Source organism: Pelodiscus sinensis, chromosome 3 (assembly GCF_049634645.1).
Source record: "Pelodiscus sinensis isolate JC-2024 chromosome 3, ASM4963464v1, whole genome shotgun sequence".
NCBI lineage: Eukaryota > Metazoa > Chordata > Testudines > Trionychidae > Pelodiscus > Pelodiscus sinensis.
Window position 1 is genome coordinate 149,388,041 of NC_134713.1, and position 21,044 is coordinate 149,409,084.

Below are 21,044 nucleotides of genomic sequence, written 5' to 3' on the forward strand. Positions count from 1 at the left end.
GGAATAACGTTAGTTATTCCAAAATAACACTGCAGTGTAAACGTACCCTTAGAGTTATATTCTGGGTTTTCTTCACCCCAGAGAAAACTGGCATGATGGATACAACTGCAGAGTTCTGGGGAGCTCAGTAATGTAGCCATTTATATTATATCACTTTAATAAGAATAAGTCAGTTCAGTGACAGTGCTACAGATTTAAGGAGGATTATAGCCTATAAAATATGGGAGGAATACCACACTTCAGCAGTTTTAAAGAGACAGCCTTTAGATTCAAATGTGCTGACCCAGAACAATTTTTTATTATTATTGCTTCTTGAATATTCATATTTGCTCTGACATTTCTTTTGGTGGGGTTGGAGGAAGGAAGGGTGGCAGGCGCGTTGCAGAGATATATTGGCCATACATGTTACCCTGTCCAGGCTATTAACCACTTGTGAAACCCTCCCTAGGGCAATGGCACAGCTGCTTGTTAACCAGGAGAGCTGCGATCCGTCCGTGACACAAATACCAATAATCTCAAGAGGCTCAAGGGCTAAAATGTCCGTGGAAGCGGAGTTTCTCCTGGGTAGTGCCGAGCAGCAAGCCTAGTCTTGCCCATGGTCGGAGATAGGCACAGGACTTGCTCTGCCCTCCCGGGTCATACACTCCTCACCGCAAAGTACCGAAGCCGAGTCAGTTCTGCTGAGGAGGAAGAAATAGGGGTACAGGGCTGGGAGCCCTCGCTCCACTCAGCCTGGCCTGAGGGCTTCAAGTGACACTTCAGCCTGCCATAAGTTTCCCTCGGGAAGTTGGGGGAGAGGGGATCCCTAGGGGAGGTGAGGGAGACCAGGAGCAGGCTTGGCGTGTTGGTGGGTGCGGGGCTTGCTGGCTTTTCTTCCATCCCATGGCGCACCCCGGGGGCCCCCGAAGCCTGTGCGTGCCCTGACCCTACCCTTCCAGTCGGGGATTTATCTTCCTGTGCGGCCCTCTTCACTCCTCCCACATTCCCTGCAACACCTGCCTCGCGCCCTGCCCAGGCTGGCCATGATGCTGCCGAGCAGAAATGCCGAGCAGCTCCCCGAGAGGAGGCTGCCGCTGCCCAGTCCCAGCTGCTGGCGCGGGGAGAGGTAGAGGCGGGGAGGGAGACCTAGGGGGAAGCCAGACTGAGGAGAGGCGCGCATGGGCTGAGGGGAGACACCCACACACTTTGTGTGAGGCGCGCAGCTACGCACAGAGCCAGGCACCCAGCGCGCAGTGCCAGCGCAGCAGCCGCACTGACAGCGGGAGCCGCGCAGCGGCATCGGGGCCGAGAGGAAACCCACGCTGACTGAGGGGGGACGCGGTCCACACACACTGACCGACAGACACACACCGATTGTGACAGACACACCTCAGGGATTGGCCGCCACACGCGGAAAGAGGCTGGTACACACCTGGGGCCTGAGCGAGTTATACACGCAAGGGATCGCACACGCACGCGGCCATCACACTTCGAGGGGCATCACACTTGCACCCAAGGCCATCGCACACGGGGTGATCACACACATACACACGGCAATCACACATACCCAGAGATCTCTCTTTCTCACACACACAAATACACGGCAATCACACACACACACACATACACACACGGCAATCACACATACCCAGAGATCTCTCTCTCTCTCTCGCACACACACAGATACACGGCAATCACACACACACACACATACACACACGGCAATCACACATACCCAGAGATCTCTCTCTCTCTCTCGCACACACACACATACACACACGGCAATCACACATACCCAGAGATCTCTCTCTCTCTCTCGCACACACACACATACACACACGGCAATCACACATACCCAGAGATCTCTCTCTCTCTCTCGCACACACACAGATACACGGCAATCACACACACACACATACACACACGGCAATCACACATACCCAGAGATCTCTCTCTCTCTCTCGCACACACACAGATACACGGCAATCACACACACACACATACACACACGGCAATCACACATACCCAGAGATCTCTCTCTCTCTCTCGCACACACACAGATACACGGCAATCACACACACACACATACACACACGGCAATCACACATACCCAGAGATCTCTCTCTCTCTCTCGCACACACACAGATACACGGCAATCACACACACACACATACACACACGGCAATCACACATACCCAGAGATCTCTCTCTCTCTCTCGCACACACACAGATACACGGCAATCACACACACACACATACACACACGGCAATCACACATACCCAGAGATCTCTCTCTCTCTCTCGCACACACACAGATACACGGCAATCACACACACACACATACACACACGGCAATCACACATACCCAGAGATCTCTCTCTCTCTCTCGCACACACACAGATACACGGCAATCACACACACACACATACACACACGGCAATCACACATACCCAGAGATCTCTCTCTCACACACATACACACGCACACACGAGTCCCTCGCACAGGGCGATCCCCCCCTTCAGTGAGCGCACACACCCCTTCAGTGGCTGGGAGCGCCCGAGGCTCCGCTCCGCGCGGAATCGGGGTTCAGCAGCAGCAGCGAGCCCGCCCGGCTCTGTTCCGCTCCCTCTCTGTCTCTGTCTCTCCCTCCCCATTCGGTCAAACGGGTCCCACCCGAGCCCTGAAAAATGCCTGCCCGTGACGCGAGGAGAGGGCGCCGGGTCTGTACATAAGAAGTGAGTACTGGCACAATGGCGCGTGTTGCGCGAGCGAAGTCTGTCTGCACGCTGCATGGTCCCTCGCTTCCCCGCCGCCTCCTCGCAGGAGGGACCCGGAGCTGCTCCGTGCCCCGGGGGAGGAGGCACCGGCTCCCTCTGTACCTTTCTTCGCTCCTTTCCTCTCTCTGCCCCCCCCCCCCCCGGTTTCGCAGGCTCGGCTAAACACCCCCTGCTCCTACCACCTCTCCTTTGTCTCAGGTGTGTGCAGCGCCCTTGCCAGGGAGCTCAGGCCCCCGGAGCGCTTCTCCTGCTGGAGCCGCTCTTGTCTGTACGGCACAGGAAGGATGCCCTCTGCGAGCGCCTCAAGCCCAGCGCATCCTGGCGAGTTGGCGGCTGCAGAAGGGGAAAGGAGCCATGGCCCGTTCTGGCTGCAGAGGGAACGGATTGTCCCCTCTCGCGGAGGAGGGGGGTGAAAATGTCCTCGCCGACTGTATTATCCCGTCTCCTGGCAGGGTGGATGGGGGTCAGGGGCCTGGGGAAGTTGCGAGAAAGGGGATGCAGAGCATCACTGGGTGGATCAGACTAGGGCGCCTCGCAGCCATCCTTTGTTAGCTGCATGCAGCGGGCTGAAGGAGAGTGTAGCAGGAGAACTGGGGGGAAGCGCTACTCTCGTTCGTGGTACCAGGGATCCTGTGTGTCCCTCTGGAACTGCTGAGGCCAGGCAGAACAAGGAGCAGTTTCCTAGGCGATGGGACGAAGCGTGGGGTAGGCTGGGGTTTGGAGGGCGGTGAAAATAGGAAAAAATTCAGACGGGCAAGGGGAGCGCTGGACGAAAGGAAAATGTGATGGCGATCCAACCCCTCTTCCCCGCCCATCACAATTCGTGCTCAGCCGAGGAGAGCTCAGCTAGAAGGACAGTGGTGAAATCAGGTGTCCGTTCCAAACTTAGCCGCGCGCATCGATTTTCGGGCAGGGGCGTCTCAGCAGCCCCATGCAGTGTTCCATGTCCATTACACTTGGACACGGTATTCGCCTGCCTGCCTGGTGCTCCCGGCTAGCTAGAGCCAGATTCTAGTTTTCTAGTAGCTGAACAGTAACTACAGCACAGCCTGTGCACCGAGTCATGCACGGGGCTTTTCCACTTGGGGCTGCCTGGAACCCACCTCCCCAAACCAGATGCCCAGGCCCGCTGTATTCATTTCCTAGGTCTGTCTTTCTTTGGACCTGTATTGCACGATTCTTTTTGGATGTGAGCTCCTGTAACTCTATAGGTTAACCCCCAGCGGGTGCTCAAGAGAAAATCGTGTCTGTAGCAAATGACACTCCCTCCCTCCTCTGGAGACATGAGATCTGGGAGAGATTTTTTAATCTACATTTAGATGCAGGCTTTCCCCACAACAGCTGAAAGCGGTGTTGCAGCCCTTCAAAATATATTAATAATTTTAAATATAGCATTGTTGCAATCTTTCCCCAGGAGACCTTTAAGTGTATTTGATGTGAATTATTTGTATCTAATTACTAGTGTAGTTACTTGTAATCTCATGATTTAGGGGACTACTCTATAATACACTTAGGTGACCATTATTGTCCCAGTAGGTTTCTTTTACCAGTAAACAATCAAATATCCTATAATAAGATGACTGACTTTTCTAGTAGGCATGCACATGTGTTCCTGATATTTTCTAAAAGAGTTTACTGAACACTTTCACATTGTTAGGATTAATACTACATTATTTTTATAGTTACATGTGGGAGGGATTTGAAATTATTATAATGACTATCTGTGTGCAGAGCTGAGGGACTAAGAAAAGAAATCCTATTTCCTGATAATGATGGACTAAAATGTAGTTTGAGAACCATATTAGCAATGCCTAAGATTGTTCAAGATATGAGGACACTATTGGAAAATACCAAAGGAATACAAGAAAATATGGCATGTTGGGCTATACTTGCAGAGTATGCATAGCGGACACACCTACTCACACATGTATAAATTAAACAATGCCATGTGTGTATCCATGTGTGTACATATGTTTAGCATGCTGTTAGTTTTACCAGTTGCTGAAACCAACCATTCTGCAGTGAGGAATCATGGTGTCCAAGTGAAATGCATTTATAACACAACTATCTATGAGCTCTATTTTGAATTAATCGGGTCTCTGCAGCCATCTGGCAAGAAGGGCATACAGCTAAATATCCTTCCATCTAATGCTGTCAATGTTAATATTCTTTTTCTGCTTTATTAGTGGCGGCACCTGACTTGCTGGATCCCAAATCTGCCACTCAAAACTCCAAACCAAGGCTATCATTTTCTACAAAACCCACAGTGCTCTCATCGCGAGAGGAATGTGATTCAGCTATTAATGTTATGAAATGGAAGACCGTTTCAACGATTTTTCTCGTGGTTGTTGTATATTTAATAATTGGAGCTACTGTTTTCAAAGCCCTGGAACAGCCACATGAAACTTCCCAAAGAACCACCATTGTGATTCAGAAGCAGACATTTGTGTCTCAGCATTCCTGTGTGAATACATCAGAGCTGGATGAACTAATTCAGGTAATTCATGCAAAAAGGTACCTTGTTCCTGTGTTTTAGAAAAACGTGTTCTTATGGGGTAATGGCTCTGTACTAAATGGGACGCTGATGTATCAGCATTTCAACTGCAGCAAGAAGGCTAGCCTAAAACAAAAAGTTTGGCAACTGTATATTCACATAAGGCCTCAGCTGAAAAGTCATTGCTAAATGTTCCTGTGATAATTAAAAGTTTATGCATTAGCAAGACATATGATTTAATAGTTCATAAAGGAACGGGTATATTGATTGAGCCGTACTTGATTTATCAATGTTGGGACAGTATCTGGCCAACTGTTACTTTAAGAAAGTTCAGATGGATCATTACTAAACTGATCATTACTTTAGCAAACAATTCCCTCTTTTAGCTATGTATTTCTTTCCACAATCTTTTGTTTTAAATACAGAAAAATATTAACTAGATATTTTCATTACAAATCTTGATTATTATTATTATTATTTTATTATTATTATTATTATTATTTATTATTATGTACTTCTAAAGGTTGAAGTCAGTTTATATCAGCTGATGATCTGGCTTACCATATTTGCATGTGTCTCAAATAGCACCATGAACTCCTGGTGATCTGGAAAAGAACAGGCCTATTAGTTTGACCTCAGTTGTAAGCAAGTTCTTAGGATACATTTTGCAAGTAGTTAAAGATAGAGAGGTAAAAAAGGTGATGAGGATAAGATACACCATGCATTTGATATAGAGTGCCACAGGAGAAATTAGTTACATTAGAGAAGATGTGAATTAATACAAGAGTTAGAAGATTAGCAAGGAACTGGATGAAAGTCTATAACTTATATTACTGAAGGTGAACTATTTGGCTGGAAGGAGGTGACTAGTGAAGTTCCCCAGGGATCTTTCTTGGGAGCAATCTTGTTTAACATTTTTATTAATGACCTTGGCACAAAAAGTGGGAATGAGCTAATAAAATTTGTGAGTGACAAAAAATTGGGATGTATTGCCAATACAGAGAGGGTTGGAATGTCGTACAAGAACATTTGGATGACTTTGAACATTGGAGTAATAGAAATGGGATGAAATATAATAGTAAAAAGTACAAGGACTAAAAACAGTTTTGCCATAAGCTGGGGATGTATCAGCTGGAAGCAACAGAGGATTGGGGTGACTATGATGTCAGAGTGAGACGGCTGGAGAAAAATGCTAGTGCAATCCTAGGATGCATCAAGTGAGATATTTTCAGCAGAGACAGGGAAAAGTTATTATCACTGTACAAGGCACTGGTGACACCTCATCTGGCATACTATGTGCAATTCTGGTCCCCCATGTTTAAGAAAGATGAATTCAACAGATGCAGAGAAGAGTTACTGGGATGATCAGACGCGTGGAAAATATGCGTTACAAGAAGAGACATAAGAAGGTTGGTTTGTGTAGCCTAACCAAATGAAGGATGGGGAGAGAGATGATACTCCCTATAAACACATCAGAAAGATACACACCAGGGAGGGAAGATATCTTGTGCCCATCTGTTGGCACAAGAACAAAGGGCAAATAAATGGGTCATCAATAAGTTTAGGCTTGAAATTAGATGAAAGAGTCTAGCCATCAGAGTAGAGCTCTGTAGCAGGACTGTTATCCCATTGGTCCTGCTGCCATAATGGCATGAGTGCATACAATATACTTTGTTGTAGGAATGATTGGGCGGGCATAATTCCCCTCTCCTGATTTTGGTGATTTGCAGGAAAACATTACATTTCTCATCAGTGTGTTATAAATAGAATTTCAGCAATGCAAAGCACGTTTTCCTTTTCTTTTTAACTGAAGGTTTTAATACTTAAATTTAAGCAAGAGATCAAAATAGATTGATGGATTTCCATTATAATAGGACTTAAAGTGTTTTTCTTACATGGTTAAAGCAATATTTGTCTTATTCTTTTAGTGATACAAATTATGCCTGAATTCCATTTATATGTATTAACCGACTGTGGTTTGTTTTTTCTTTTTGGTAGTAAGGGGAAATCTGTCTGTCTTGTGGGATTTGCAGGAACTGATGTTTTTGTGTATGGGAGTGGGATAAATATAAAAGAAATTTCAGGATTGGGTACTGTGGGGCAGGATGGGAATGGGATTAAAAAATATGGGATGAAGATGCAGGGCTCTTCATCAGATGAGTGAAGTTTTAGATCAGCTTTCCAAGGGGAGTAGTGGGGGCAAAAATACTAACTTGTTTCAAGACTTGATCTTAATAAATTCATGGAAGGGATGATATGATGAGATTGCCTACAGTGGCATATGGCCCATCCACAACTGCTATTAGCACCACATCTCCTCCAATAATAGATAGGGAGGGTTATGAGTTACAAGAAAACATTCTTTCCCAGATGTCTAGCTGGTAGGTCTTGCCTACATGTTCAGGGGCTAACTCTGATCCCCATATTTGGGCTTAAAAAGGATTTTCCCCCTGAAGCAGATTGGAAGACCCTGTTTATTTGTTTGTTTTTGCCTTCCTCTGCAGCATGAGGCCTGGTTCATCTGCTGGTTCAAACTAAAATAAATAGTGGATTCTCTGTAAAGTGAAGTCTTTAAATCAAGATTTGAGGATTTTAGTAACTCAGCCAAAGATTATGGTTTTATTTCAGGAGTGGGTGGGATTTTGTTGCCTATTATGTACTGGAGGTCGGACTAGATCATCATGATGGTCCCTGAAAATTATTTTACTGAAAATTATTAAGGTGGAGGTCTGATTTACAAAGGTTATTTTTAAAGTATGCTGTTTTTAAGTTAAATTGGTTAAACATGGAAAATGTGTATAGTTTGGGAATTGTATTTTATAGTCAAGTTGAATTGCAAAAAGGGTAACCCTTTAAAGTTACTGAAGCTTTTACTTTCTCCCTGTGCCCTACAATGCTTTTTTTCCTCTTGCTGTAAAGTATCTTGGTGCTGAATAATCACTCGTAGTTACAGAAAGTCCTTCCAGAAAACAGTTGAGGTATGTTTGGCTAACAGTTGTGGGAAGATAATACTGTTAGGGTAATACCTTTAAAAACAATGAGTAGTGTTGTAGCACCTTCTAAAAAGCAGCTTTTGAACCAGCAGATTGTTCTGTAGTCCTGTAGCACCTGTAGCATGTGTATCACCTTTAGTCTTTATCTTTACTTCAAACTATAGTGAAGTAGCTAGCTAGCTAGCCAAATCTCAGACAGTTTATAATGCAAGAGTCTTCCAATCCAGATAATTTCTGCCCTGCATAATAGGGTTATTCTAGTTCTGGGAAAGTCTTGTACTTCAGAAACTTCTAACTGGGCTCAATACTACTACATAGTGAAGTGATTTAGTGACATGAACATATCAGGATGACTAGACTGAGAGCACAAATTCAGCCTAGAAAGGACGTGAACTTATCTCCAAACACAAATCGCTGACCTATTAGTGTCCATCTCGTTTCCCTTTTCCTTAATACAAATTTCTTTTTGTCACTTGACTTGTTATAATACACAAGTCTTTTTGCCTCCATGCAATCAGGCCAGGGTATTAGAAAATATCCAACACACACCTGCTAGCAGTTCCTTTGTGGTAACAAGACTGTGTATGGATACCAACTATAGCACCCTCAATTATCTTGGCTGGTTTTTGAATTCCTGGAAGACTGTTGTCAAGATTGTTCCCCACTTTGGCACTCTGAGTGCAGAAGGTGGGGGCCTGCAAGAGACTTAAATACTTTGCCTTTTTAAGCTTCTAACTTAAAAAAAAAATTTCCCAAGGTTACAGATTTCCTGGCCTTGGGAGATAGGCTGCCACCATCAAGTGAATTGATAAAAACCTGAAAAGTAGGAAGAAACACTTAAACTTCTCAAGGAGTACCCGATACTCTTTTTCCACAAGAGAGCTTGAAGAAAGAAACAAAAACACACAGAAAACAAACTGTCTCTGATAGCTGACCTTTCAGGCTAGGAATGTACACACAGACCTCCTGTTACCTTCCAGGACACAAGCAACAAACCATTGCCTTAAAAAAGGGATTCTATTAACAGAACAAAAAAGGTATACTTGATAAAGCATATTTGGCTACTAGGTGTACAGAGCAACTAAAAAAAGAACAGATCAAAACACAAAGAAGCAGTCTCTTTGGGTTGCAGCTTAAATATGGCGAATGGGGGAGGGAAGGCACATGGAATTCACACAGAGAAGTTTAACAAAACAGCAAAATGAAGAAAAATACCCTGAATGTGACTAAACATATATTTCTCTAGCTACTCACAATCTCTACTGATCCATACCTCAAGGCCCATTCCATTCCCATACCCAATATTTCTTGTAGGCATGGTAATTCTGTTTGATTACTTCATCTTCCTTCCTCCAGCTACTAACTTAGAACTCACACAAAGGAACAGAAGTTAGGTATCTACATTCAATTTACATTTCAACAGTCTTTCCCACTGGCTTTCCTGGCTTTATGCCAGCACTCTAACTACCTGAGTTTAACCGTTTAGTCACCCAGCTCTTCTGCTATCCATCACAAATGTCTTTTTACAGTTCCATGGGAGAATGTGGATCACACCAGCATACTGAACAGGAAATGAAACTTTAGGGGGTAGCTGAGTTAGTCTGTACAGGTAAACTGAAAAAACAACAAATAGTCTGGTAGCACTTTGTAGAGTAACAAAACATGTAGATGGTATCATGATCCAGTCATCTGAAGAAGTGGGCTGTGCACACGAAAGCTCATGATACCATCTACATGTTTTGTTAGTCTATAAAATGCTATTTGTTGTTTTTTCAGTGAATATGAAATGTATTCCACTTTTCTATATGCTTTGGCATGAAGCACGAGAATATGGACATATGTCATGCAGTTTAGAATATATACCAAGTTAATGAAATGGAATATTCTCTCCTTTTTGATGAACAGCTACCTCAAACCTATGAACTGGCTCTGGGGGTTTGGGATGGTCAACCCAGTATTACTCCCGCTTTGGAATTCATGATCTTTTGCATCTCTAATTTCCATGAATCAATGCTGCAAACCATCATCAGTAGAAACCCTTCCAGTTGTCTCCTCTGTATACTGTAATAAAAACTCCTTGAGATGAATTACAGCAATGTGGGACCCTGAGTGCTGAATCCAGATGCATACTAATTTTTGAGAAATTCCCTAAGTACTGAGGGCATTTAAACATGCATAACTATAGGCATAATGGCTCGGCATTCTGTGGTGTCAAGGTTCAAACACTGGATGCCAACTTTCAGTGTAATTTTAGGCCAGTCTAAAGTAAGTCAACATTACAGGCAATACCATCTGCTTTGCCATACATTGTGCATGGTAACAATCAACTTGGCAGTATGTGCCTTTTAGAGGGGAGCTAGCTATAATACATGTTACTACCTTTTAGTGGTCCCTATAGGACAGAAAGAACCAGACTACAATGTTTTTTTTAGATTAAAACTTAGGGCTTCAAAGTTTCAGGTGAAAGGGACACAGCTATTATCAGGAGTGAAAAAAACGGGTTTGCTGCAGTCAGGATGGAGAGCTCTAGGGATGCAAGACCCACTTGGCTTATTGTTTGTTCCCTTTTAAAAAATATTTAGAGTTGCTGACTACTAAACTGCATATAGAGAATGCCGCCAAAGACTTTGCTGCTGTGCCATTTTGTCAACAAAAGCTGTATTAATAAACTGAGAAGTGTCTTTTTTTATTGTTGTTGCTGAGTTTGAGCATCTTGTGTTGTATGGTTGGGCCAAATTTTAAAAAATTGCCATACAACAGAATAAAACTGTAGATGATCTTTAAATGTGGTGGGTGTTGCTTAAACCTGCCTCTGTGAATATTTATGTAGGCCTAATTCTCATTTACACTAAGAACCCACAGTCTTTTGCCACTCAGCTCTACACTGGCAAGTTGTTGTAAACCTGGGAATGATTTAGCAGCTGGTATGCAAAGAATGACAGGAATCAGAGACAGAACAAAACTATTTAGCTGTAGTGTAGGATTGTTCCCTATAGCATATCTGCTGCTGACAACCGGAAAATGTTTGAGGCAGTTTCCAATCTCAGATGCACACAGTATATTTCATGCCTAACCCGTTTTGGGGCCAATACACACATACATACACACACACGCAAATATCTTGAGTTCTTGCTCTACACAGATGTTTCAGTTTATGTTGGTTTGGTGACAGTACCCCTGCAATAAGTGCAAGAGCAGAAAGTCAGTCATTGGGAAAGGTGAGTCTGAATGAATTGCATAATCTGCAATTTTTTAACACTGTCAATATTTTTATTTTATATCTGATATTCTATAACCAAACTTAAAAATGAGATAGCTCGACACATAGTTTTCTATGAGGAAAAATGGACTGGCTTCCTAGCCCATAGGTTGTTTCTTTGCTCTAGAGCAGTGATGCACAACCCATGGGTTGTGACCCCCTTGGAGGTCGTGGTTGCCTTCCTGGGGGGATTGCAGCGCTTGGATCCAGCCGGCCGCTTTTCCTGGCTTCCCGGCTCGGCTTCCGGCGTATACGCGGCTGGGGTGGGGAGAGTGGCAGGAGAGCGGCAGTGGCCCAACAATTAAAGGGGCCGCTTCCTTTTTTTGCTCCACCAAATTCGGTGGCCCCTGTGGGGGTCGCAAATGAAAAAGGTTGCACACCATTGCTCTAGAGCTGCAGTTCTCACATTTCATTGTACCATGACCACTTTTTGACAATAAAAATTACTATATGACTCCAGGAAGTGGGGGAGGGGACCGAACCCTGAGCCAACACCTGATCCTGCTGCCCTGGGTGTAGGGGTCAAAGCCTAAGGACCACCCGCTGGGAGGGGAGGTCAAAGCTAAAGCCCAAGGGCTTCAGCCCCAGGAGGGAGCCCGTAATCTGAGCCCCACCACCCTGGCCTGATGCCTGAGCTCTGGCGCTGTAGGGCTTGGGCTTCCGCTTTGGCTCTGGGCAGTGACAGATTCAGGCATCAGCCTCGGCCTTGGGCCGCAGTAAGTCTAAGCCAGCCCTGGCGACCCCATTCAAATGGAGTCATGACCCACTGTGGGGTCCTGTTTCACAGTTTAAGAACAGCTGTTCTAGAGTTATTGCTCAGAAAGAATGAAGTTGGCACTACAGTGTATTCTGGGATGCCCGAGTAGATTGTTTCTTTGCTCTGGAGCAGTGGTGTGCAACCCGTGGGTCGTGACCCCCTTGGAGGTCACGGCTGCCTTCCGGGGAAGGCGGGGAGGGGGGAGGTCGCAGGAGTGAGAACTGGCAACAAGAGCCCTACTTTGTCATCTGCTGCCAAACAAAACATTTATTAGAGAAATTAGAAGAACTTTTTAAGTGTCCTGCAATGAAGGATTCTACCACAGAATTTTAAGTCCAACTTCTTTCATATTTTTCACGTTCTTACTGAAAACTGATTTTCTGCAAAAATATGATCATGTTTTAAAAAAGTATTTTGTGTACCATCTGGATGTATCTGACCTAAGGGACTAAAACCACATTCCCATAAAGTGATCTGCATGACGTTCTTCATGGGCTCAGAGTTCCACCTTCACAGAGTAGCTTGTGAGACTAGGTTACCTATGATCCTATTTCCATAACCTGTGTCTGTTTTTACCCATACCTAATGTTGGTTAAAATCTTCCTTGTCTATGCATTCACCATTCAGACAGTGAACTGTTCGGGGTAGGAATCTGTCTTCTCTTTGTCTTCTGAGGAAGACCTAGAATGTTTATGCCTGCATTCTTTGTTCCTTAACTTTTGTTCCCAGAATATCAGGATAACTGTTTCCAATGTGATTAATTTCCTCTATAAAATATTTGACACTTTAAAAACTTATTTTAGCTGATTTTATGCTTCTAATTAGATGTAACTACAGGCAGTCCCAGGGTTACGTGGATCCGACTTATGTCGGATCCCTACTTATGAACGGGGTAACTCACCCAGCACTAGCTGCGCCGCCCCCAGCAGACCGCCGAGACGCGTCTCAGCGGTCCCGCCGCCCCCGTCCTCCGTGGCGAGAAAAGCCTGGGCTGCTGGGGGGGGCGCAGCTAGTGCCACTCCCCCCCAGCAGACCAGGCTTTTCTCACCGCTGGTCAGTTTCAGCAGCAGCTGAATCAGGACGCCTGGGGTAGAGCAGCTGGGGGGCTGCCGGGTTGGTCCCACAGCGCTGAGGTGTGGTGCTACTGGACCAACCCAGCAGCACCCCAGCTGCTCTGCCCCAGGCATCCCCAAAAGCAGCTGGGGTGCTGCTGGGTTGGTCCCGCCGCGCCAAGGGTCTGCGCTACCAGACCAACCCAGCAGCACTCCAGCTGCTCTGCCCCAGGTGTGTCCGATTCAGCCGCTGCTGGTCAGTTTCAACAGCGGCTGAATCTGGACGCCTGGGACAGAGCAGCTGGGGCACTGCCGGGTTGGTCCCGCCGCGCCAAGGGTTGGCGCTACCAGACCAATCTGGCAGCATCCCAGCTGCTCTACCCCAGGTGTCCCCAAGTCAGCTGCTGCTGAAACTGATCAGCGGCTGATTCCAGGAAGCCTGGGGCAAAGCAGCTCTGCCTCGGGCTTCCTGTAGTCAGCCGCTGGTCAGTTTCAGCAGCGGCTGAATCGGGGACACCTGGGGTACAATATGTACCAGTTCCAACTTACATACAATTTCAACTTAAGAACAAACCTACAGTCCCTCGCTTGTACGTAACCCAGGGACTGCCTGTAAAATATATACTTTATGTTATACCACACCTCTCCTTTAATTTACTTTCTGTCCCATATATGAAGCGTTTCACATCTTGTATCTCAGTCCTGAGAAACCAATGCTATTGCATTTTCTGAAGGGTGTTCTTTAATTTTAGAAGCCCCTTTAAATAGGCTCCTTCCATTGCGACCTTTCAGATTCAGTAGAAAACTATTATGCAGTTAAAATGATTAAGTAGTATTTCTTGTTTCCCCTCCAGGTATTACAAAACTTAAAAAGCTTCTTGCTGTGTCATTTCTGGTGATAAAATATATCACTGACTGGGACACAGGGTTTGTCTTGGTCCTGAAAGATACTTTGTAAATCTGAGATTTATAAGTTTGATTTATTAAAATTAGATCAGGTTTTATGACTGTCTTTTACCCACAAAATTAAGGGCACAATTTCTGTGGGATATTCTATTTTGCACAGCTATCATGTAGGTAATGTTCTTTTCCCAGGTCATTTAAAGTGGGTAGTTGTTAATATTTACAACCCCACGCCACACAAAACAACACACTGTGCTCTGGCTGGTTCCCAGCTTGCAAGGAGCAGGTGTATATGCTTCACAATCCTTCTAGGCTTGAAAACCTTGAAGGACATTGCCTATAAAAAACCCCTGATATTCTTTTGGCGATTCAAACTGCAACTGCATTGTTTTTTTGTTTTTTTATCCAAGGCTATTCTGGGGTACTTGAGATTGGAAGACCACGAGGAAGTGCAAATATCAAGCACACATATACCTCTTTATAGTGCAGCATTTCTGAAAGTGGTCCAGGGATCCACTCTGAAAAACCTGATAACTGGCTATTCCCGTTTATTTATTTATCAGCTCCACAGCCAAGGCGCGGCTCCCATTGGCTCCAGTTCGCTGTTTGCAGCCAAGAGGAGCTGTGAGAAGCAGCATGGGCTGGGCTGCTGCTTCCTGTGGCTCCCCTTGGCTACAAACAGTGAACTGGAGCCAATGGAAACCGCAAGGCTTCATGGCTGTGGAGCCAGTAAATAAACAAATGGAGTGGCCAATAAGCAGCTTTCTGAGAGTGGATCCATGGACCACTTTGAGAAACAGTGTGACAGGGCAGGTTAGAGGGCTAGCTCAGAGAGAGAGAGGGGTAGCTCTAAAAAGCAGAAACAGCCCTGGTTAATTAAGAGAGGGATACTTCAGGGTAACCAGGAACAGTTGACACAGAGTTATCATGGGCAGAGTGGAAGCAGCTCAGATGGGGCTGCTATCAATCAGTTAGGGCCGGCTGATCTCACTTGAGGCTGCCAGAGGGCCTTTTAAAAAAGCTTTCCCTGCTGGGCAAAAGAGAGAGGATGGAAGAGCGGTTGGAGTGAGGTGGAGAGAAACTATAGCAGATAAGGAGAGAATTGGAGAATCTGATAAAGAGAAGTCAGCAGCCCCTGGCCCACCAATGGGGGAGGGCAAATGGAACAACTGCCACCAGGCCTGGAGCTCAAGCCATCACTTAGAGCTCCTGGCCCTTTAAATCACTGCCAGAGCACAGTGTGCCACACTCCAGGCAGCTCTTAGGGCTGCTTGGAGAAGTGGGGGCACCGCACAGTGCTCTCCAGGAAGTGCAGAGGGATGGCATGTCATGGTCCTGGCAGTGCTGGGGGATGACTGCTGCCATCCCATCCCTTCTGGGAGCTTGGAGCCAGCCCTCTCCACCTTGCCCAGGGACCTGGGGAGGCTGTTGTTTCCCCTGCATACCCCTGACAATCACAGCACTTCTGCTCATTCTTAACTGTAACCATGTGAGTTGTCTCACCGTGTTGAATTGTGGCCTATTTCCTAGTTTCCATCCACGTGTCTTTCTCTTTCCTAGATCCTGTCTTCTCCCTTCTTGCTAAAAATAAATGTCCAGATGCTTCATTCCACAGTTAAGCATGCCATCTCTGTATCCCTGATGCATAGCACTATCATGTAAAGGAATCTGCCTTATACCCAGGTTTTAGACTTAATCTTCTGTAACATCCACCAACAGTCTTGTCCAGTCCCTATTTCTGAATAGACGCCAGTCTATTCTGAAGGGATTCTCCTGCTGAATCCAAATTATTGCTAAATTCCCTGGGTCTGGGTAGTGGCTTGTGACTATTCCTAGCTTTGGGTCCCTTGTTTATGTAGTGTCAGGAAACATAGGTGACTTTTGAGTGCTGGCAAATCAGTGGGGAAAAAACTGTGTTTTCTCTGGTTCATAAAGATGATATTTCAAGATGGTTTCACTTTTATTTCTGGATACATAGTCAAGGAGTTAACTACTCAACTGGACTAGGTGCTAGAATAGAGCTGTATTGTTTACAGTTAAAACAATCGCAGTGTGTTTGTGATGAGTACCCATGATTATATACTACATCATTTCATAAAAGTGTATCAGCAAGAGCAGACAAATGCAAATATTTACTGCTTGAACTCAATGCTACTTACTCCATTTTTACCTTACTAAAGACACTACTTAGTTGATACTTTGGAACTAGGAAAGTTGTATTTGTAGAGGAGGAAGTTCCTGCTTTGGAAGGCTGAGACCTTGCCTCTAGCTTTAGCAGTAAATTTAAACAGCTGGGTATGGTAGCCTATCAGATGAAATCAAGACAACCTCTAGATACAGATTCCTATATGATCCCAATGTGCTGCAGTATAAAAATGACCCATTAATAATTATGCAATGTTTCTAAAATTATAAAGGGAATTCAAAGTTGACATTGAATTTAAAAGGGTATCCAAAATTGATGCTTCTTTGTTTTTGGCAATGATCTGACTTCAAACAGAAAAGCTGAGTTCTCAGGTACAAATTCAAAAAGTTACTGAGTGACTTAGGAGCCTAAGTCTCATCTTCAAAAGTTACAGAGGCACTTAGGAGCTAAGCAACTCATGAAGGCTGCTAAGGTTGTTACATTGCTTTTGGAAATTGGTATTAGAGTTCTAAGACCCTTAGACACTTTGTAAAATTTTACCTCAATTCTCTTTGAACAAGACATTGAACACAATGTAACCATGAAAAAGAAAGAAAGAATAAAAGAGCATTCTATCATGGACCTACTATTCTTCTGAATATTATTAATTTACCATTATCTATTATTATTAATTTTAGGGATGTAAAATTATTTAAGTAATTTAATAGTAGATGCAATTTGCACTATTCGATTAGTCGATAAGGGCTCTTCCGCCTTTGAAGTGCAGCAACAATCCCAGGGTACTACACTTCAAAGGCAAAAGCGCTGAGGCGATTTGGCTGTCCCCCACTGGCCCCGTGTTCCCTGTGGTGTTTCAAAGTGGCGGTGCCACATGGAGTCCGGGTCTTAGTCTACTAAGCTATTCACATTTTACAATTTATTTTATAGTAGTAACATAAACCTTCCTATTAAAATCTTGTAAACTACCTCAAGTGGCTGAATAGAATAAATTTGAATCAGTGATGTTAAAAGCATGGATTATACAGAATTTCCATGATTCTAACTTTTTCGGGCTAAAGGAAAATGATATGGTAGCACTAGAGATGCATAGACTTAATTACACTATGGGATAAATAGGCCTATGCCAATGAAGGACAAAGGTGATAGGTAAATAAATTGTAAGTAAAGATGGCAGTGTCTTGCCAAACTCACGACGAATGAAATGACTGTGCTTTCACTGTTGTACAAGGCAGCAATCAAGAGGAAAGACAGAAGAGTGACAAATAAAAGGAAAGACAGACTCGAAGATAAATAGGTATCATCATCATCAATAATTCATTTGCTGTTTGTACATTAAGGGTGAAATCCTGGCCCCAGTGAAATCAATGGGAGTTTTATCCCAATATTTTAGGCCAGTATGTCCAATACTGTCAGCCAGTGTTCTCTTAGGGAGACAGGAATAGTTAATGCAGGACCCCTTGGTGTTTGGGAATAAAAAAAGGTCAAGTCTAAATAAACAATTGCTCCTCAAAAACCATAGAGGAATCTTACACTGTGGCCATGCAAATTGCAAAATACAAACAAGCACATGCCATAGGCAAGACACTTCTACTGCCAGAAAGAGTAGACATATAGAATTATGATTAGTGAACAAGAAGCCAGGATGCTGAAAACGATTCCTATGTCAAAGAATACCATCTGTTGATGCACTGATGACCTTGCAGAAAATGTGTAAGATAGATCAAATTGATAGACCAAGAACAGAGGAGTCAATATTTTGCACTGCAGCTTGATGAAGCTATACATATAGCCAACCTGATTCAGGTTTTGTGTTATGAGAAATTTGTCAAAACTAGTATAATAGTTGAAGAACTTTTATTTTGCCAAGAAATCCCAACTCAAACAGCCACTGAGCAAAATATTCAAGATTCTTGATAAATTCACAGCAGAGGAAAGTCGTAGCTGGGCTATGTTATGTGGGAATTTTGTGCTAATGAGGCAGCAGTTATGACTTGAAATAACAGTGGAGGAGAAGTACAAATAAAGTGGCAACAGCAGCAGTCTAGATATCCTGCATGATTTAATGCCAAGCTTTGGCTTCAGAAAAGTTGCAACCTGAAGTACATGAGGCCATTAGAATTGTTACTATAATTGTTTATTTTGTAAAATCCCGAACAGTGAACACACATTGTTTTAATGTGCTGTGTAAATGGATGACCTCTGAGTGCACACAGCTTCTGTTTCACACTGAGGTCTGGTGGGGGGCATGTGGGGAAGCATTACAACCCTCTTTGAATGGCACGGTGAAATGAGAATTTTCGCCTTGAGAAAACACACCTGTCAGACTCCGCATGTAATGTGGACTTTTTGACTATGTTACCTTACCTAATGGACACATCTTGCAAATTGAATGCACTGAACCTAGTGCTTGAAGGTAGGAATATTGATGTAACAGATAGAAAAGAAAAGATCAAAGGATTCATGAAGAAACTTTGTCTTTGGTGATGTCACATTGAAAAAGGAAGTTATTGAGATGTTTCCAGTGTTATCAGACTTTTAAAAAGAACAAAGTGTAAATAATCAAAATGCCATTAAAGGCCAAATATTAACTGATTTGTCTGGCTTGTATTCCTATTTTGACTGATATTTTCTTGATGCTGAACATGAATCTGTGGATATTAATTAGATTCTAAACCCATTCTAGCTAAGAATCAACTTCATTCCAACATTAAGTATCCTGGTTCAAGAAAGTCTCTTAGAATTATCAATTGATCACACACTGAAGATCAAGTTTTCAAATCTAGCAAATTCTGTGAATTCTGGATTTCTGTTAAAGGAGAGCATAAAGAACTTAGCAATAAAGTTATGAAATGCTGCTTCTAGTTAACTCTGTGAGTCCAGAATTTTAGCAATGATTTCTGTAAAAATGAAACAGAGAAAGAGTCTAAACTTGAAACTGACTTATGTCTGGTGGTATTAGAGATTCAACCAATCCTTGTACAACTATGGCATTCAAACTAGGTCCATTCTTATTGGTAAAACCTTAGGCTGTGTCCAAACATGTCACAAATACCTATTATCTAATTATAGTATGAAAAATCCTGGATTAGATTGGATTTTATAATTAAACCTGCATCATGTAGTTCGAAAAAGTCATAGAACAGTTTAAAATCTAGTGTGCTTCTTGAATCTAGTTTCTTGAATTCTTGAATATCATGTTCTGTGTCAGTAAAGGACACAGTGGGCTAGTGGAGCAGATTCATTAAAAAGAGAGATGTTGAAGACTATATTGGATGCTTTGGATCATATCCCCACTTCTGAAATTAAGTGAACTATGTAGATTTATATCTGTGGAAGATATTATTTATTTATTTATTTAATTGTACTGTTTTAGCACCAAGAAACTTTAGTCATGGACCAGGAGCTCATTAGCTCAGCGTTGAACACAAAATGATGGCCTCTGCTACAAACAGTTTACTTTCCAAATGAAACAAGAGACAACAAACGGAGGCAGATAGACATATATAGAAGGACAAGAAAATGGTAAAACAATACTAGTCTTCATCCTGGACAGTGGTCTTTCCACACCGATAGCCTAACTATTGTCAGATTTTTGTAGGCATCACAGCAAAAGAGAGTTTTGAGAAGGGATTTAAAGGTAGATAATTATGGGGCTTTGTGGATGCTTACATGGACATCCTTCCAAGCATGAAGGGCAGCATTGAGGAAAGTACAAAGATGCACAAATTTTAAAATGTAACGTGCATAATGGAGACTGTGACAGGCATCTCTCATCCTTTTGTAACTAAAAAATCTTTAAACTGTACTTTCACCCAAGAGAACCATGCAGTGTACCATACCTATGATATTGATAGCGTTAATATATCCTCAGGTTAACAGGGAATAATGTACTTTTGCCCGAAAAGTTTTCAGTGACATAAAATACAGAAAACATTTTGCATCTATCACATTAAAAAGGTCAGTCTTGGTGAGACTGCTTAAAAACATGTGCATTTCTCCATATATTATTACTGCAATACAAAAGAAACACAATAAAACGGCTATCAGGGATGGTCCAATTGTACTTAGCACAGGGGGCTGGGTTAGATGACCTCTTCAGATTGCTCTCACCCCTACATTTCTGTGATTCTATATATATGTCCTAGTGCCATGAATAGAAGAGTAAGTCACAGTTGTTTGCATGTGTTATGAGCACTGTGTATCTCTGACTTACACCAGTATTAAGAAAGAAGACAATTCTGCCTCTTATCTTCACTTAAGGGACATTTCTTATTTTAAAAATGCAATGATTGTGGCCAATAATTAAGCACTTTGTAAGAGAAATCATAATCTCTAGCTACTTGTTACTTTTTATTAATAATAGTATGCTCCATCTTTAAAACATTCACTTCAATATGGGATTCCTCTTTGCAAGTTTTTTGAAATACAGTAATTCCTCATTTAACATGGTAGATACGTTTCAGAAAATGATCGTGCTAAGCGAAAACGTGTTATGCGGGGTCAATTTTCCCAATGAAAATAATGGAAAAGATGGGGGTTGCATTTCAAGTGGTGGTGTCAAAGTCAATTTTCTGTTGGTGCTGAGTCATCAACATCAACATTAGATGATGTTCTGTACAGTAAAACTCCGACTGTCTGGCATCCAGTTGTCCGGCATCAACTGAAACCCAGAAGTGCTCCGGTC

General features: G+C 43.4%; 1 protein-coding gene across 2 annotated transcripts in view; it reads left to right on the forward strand.

Moving 5' to 3' along the window:
• Nucleotides 1-21,044, forward strand: part of KCNK2 (potassium two pore domain channel subfamily K member 2) — a 265,921-nt gene that overhangs the window by 121,112 nt on the left and 123,765 nt on the right. The window contains exons 1-2 of one of the 2 annotated variants that reach the window (XM_006137350.4): nt 2,313-2,714; nt 4,943-5,253. In XM_006137350.4, the coding sequence (XP_006137412.1) occupies nt 2,714; nt 4,943-5,253 (312 nt within the window). In that variant the 5' untranslated portion in view covers nt 2,313-2,713. Of the gene's footprint in view, nt 1-2,312; nt 2,715-4,942; nt 5,254-21,044 lie in introns of those variants that run through there. The other variant, XM_025178605.2, reaches the window with a different exon arrangement.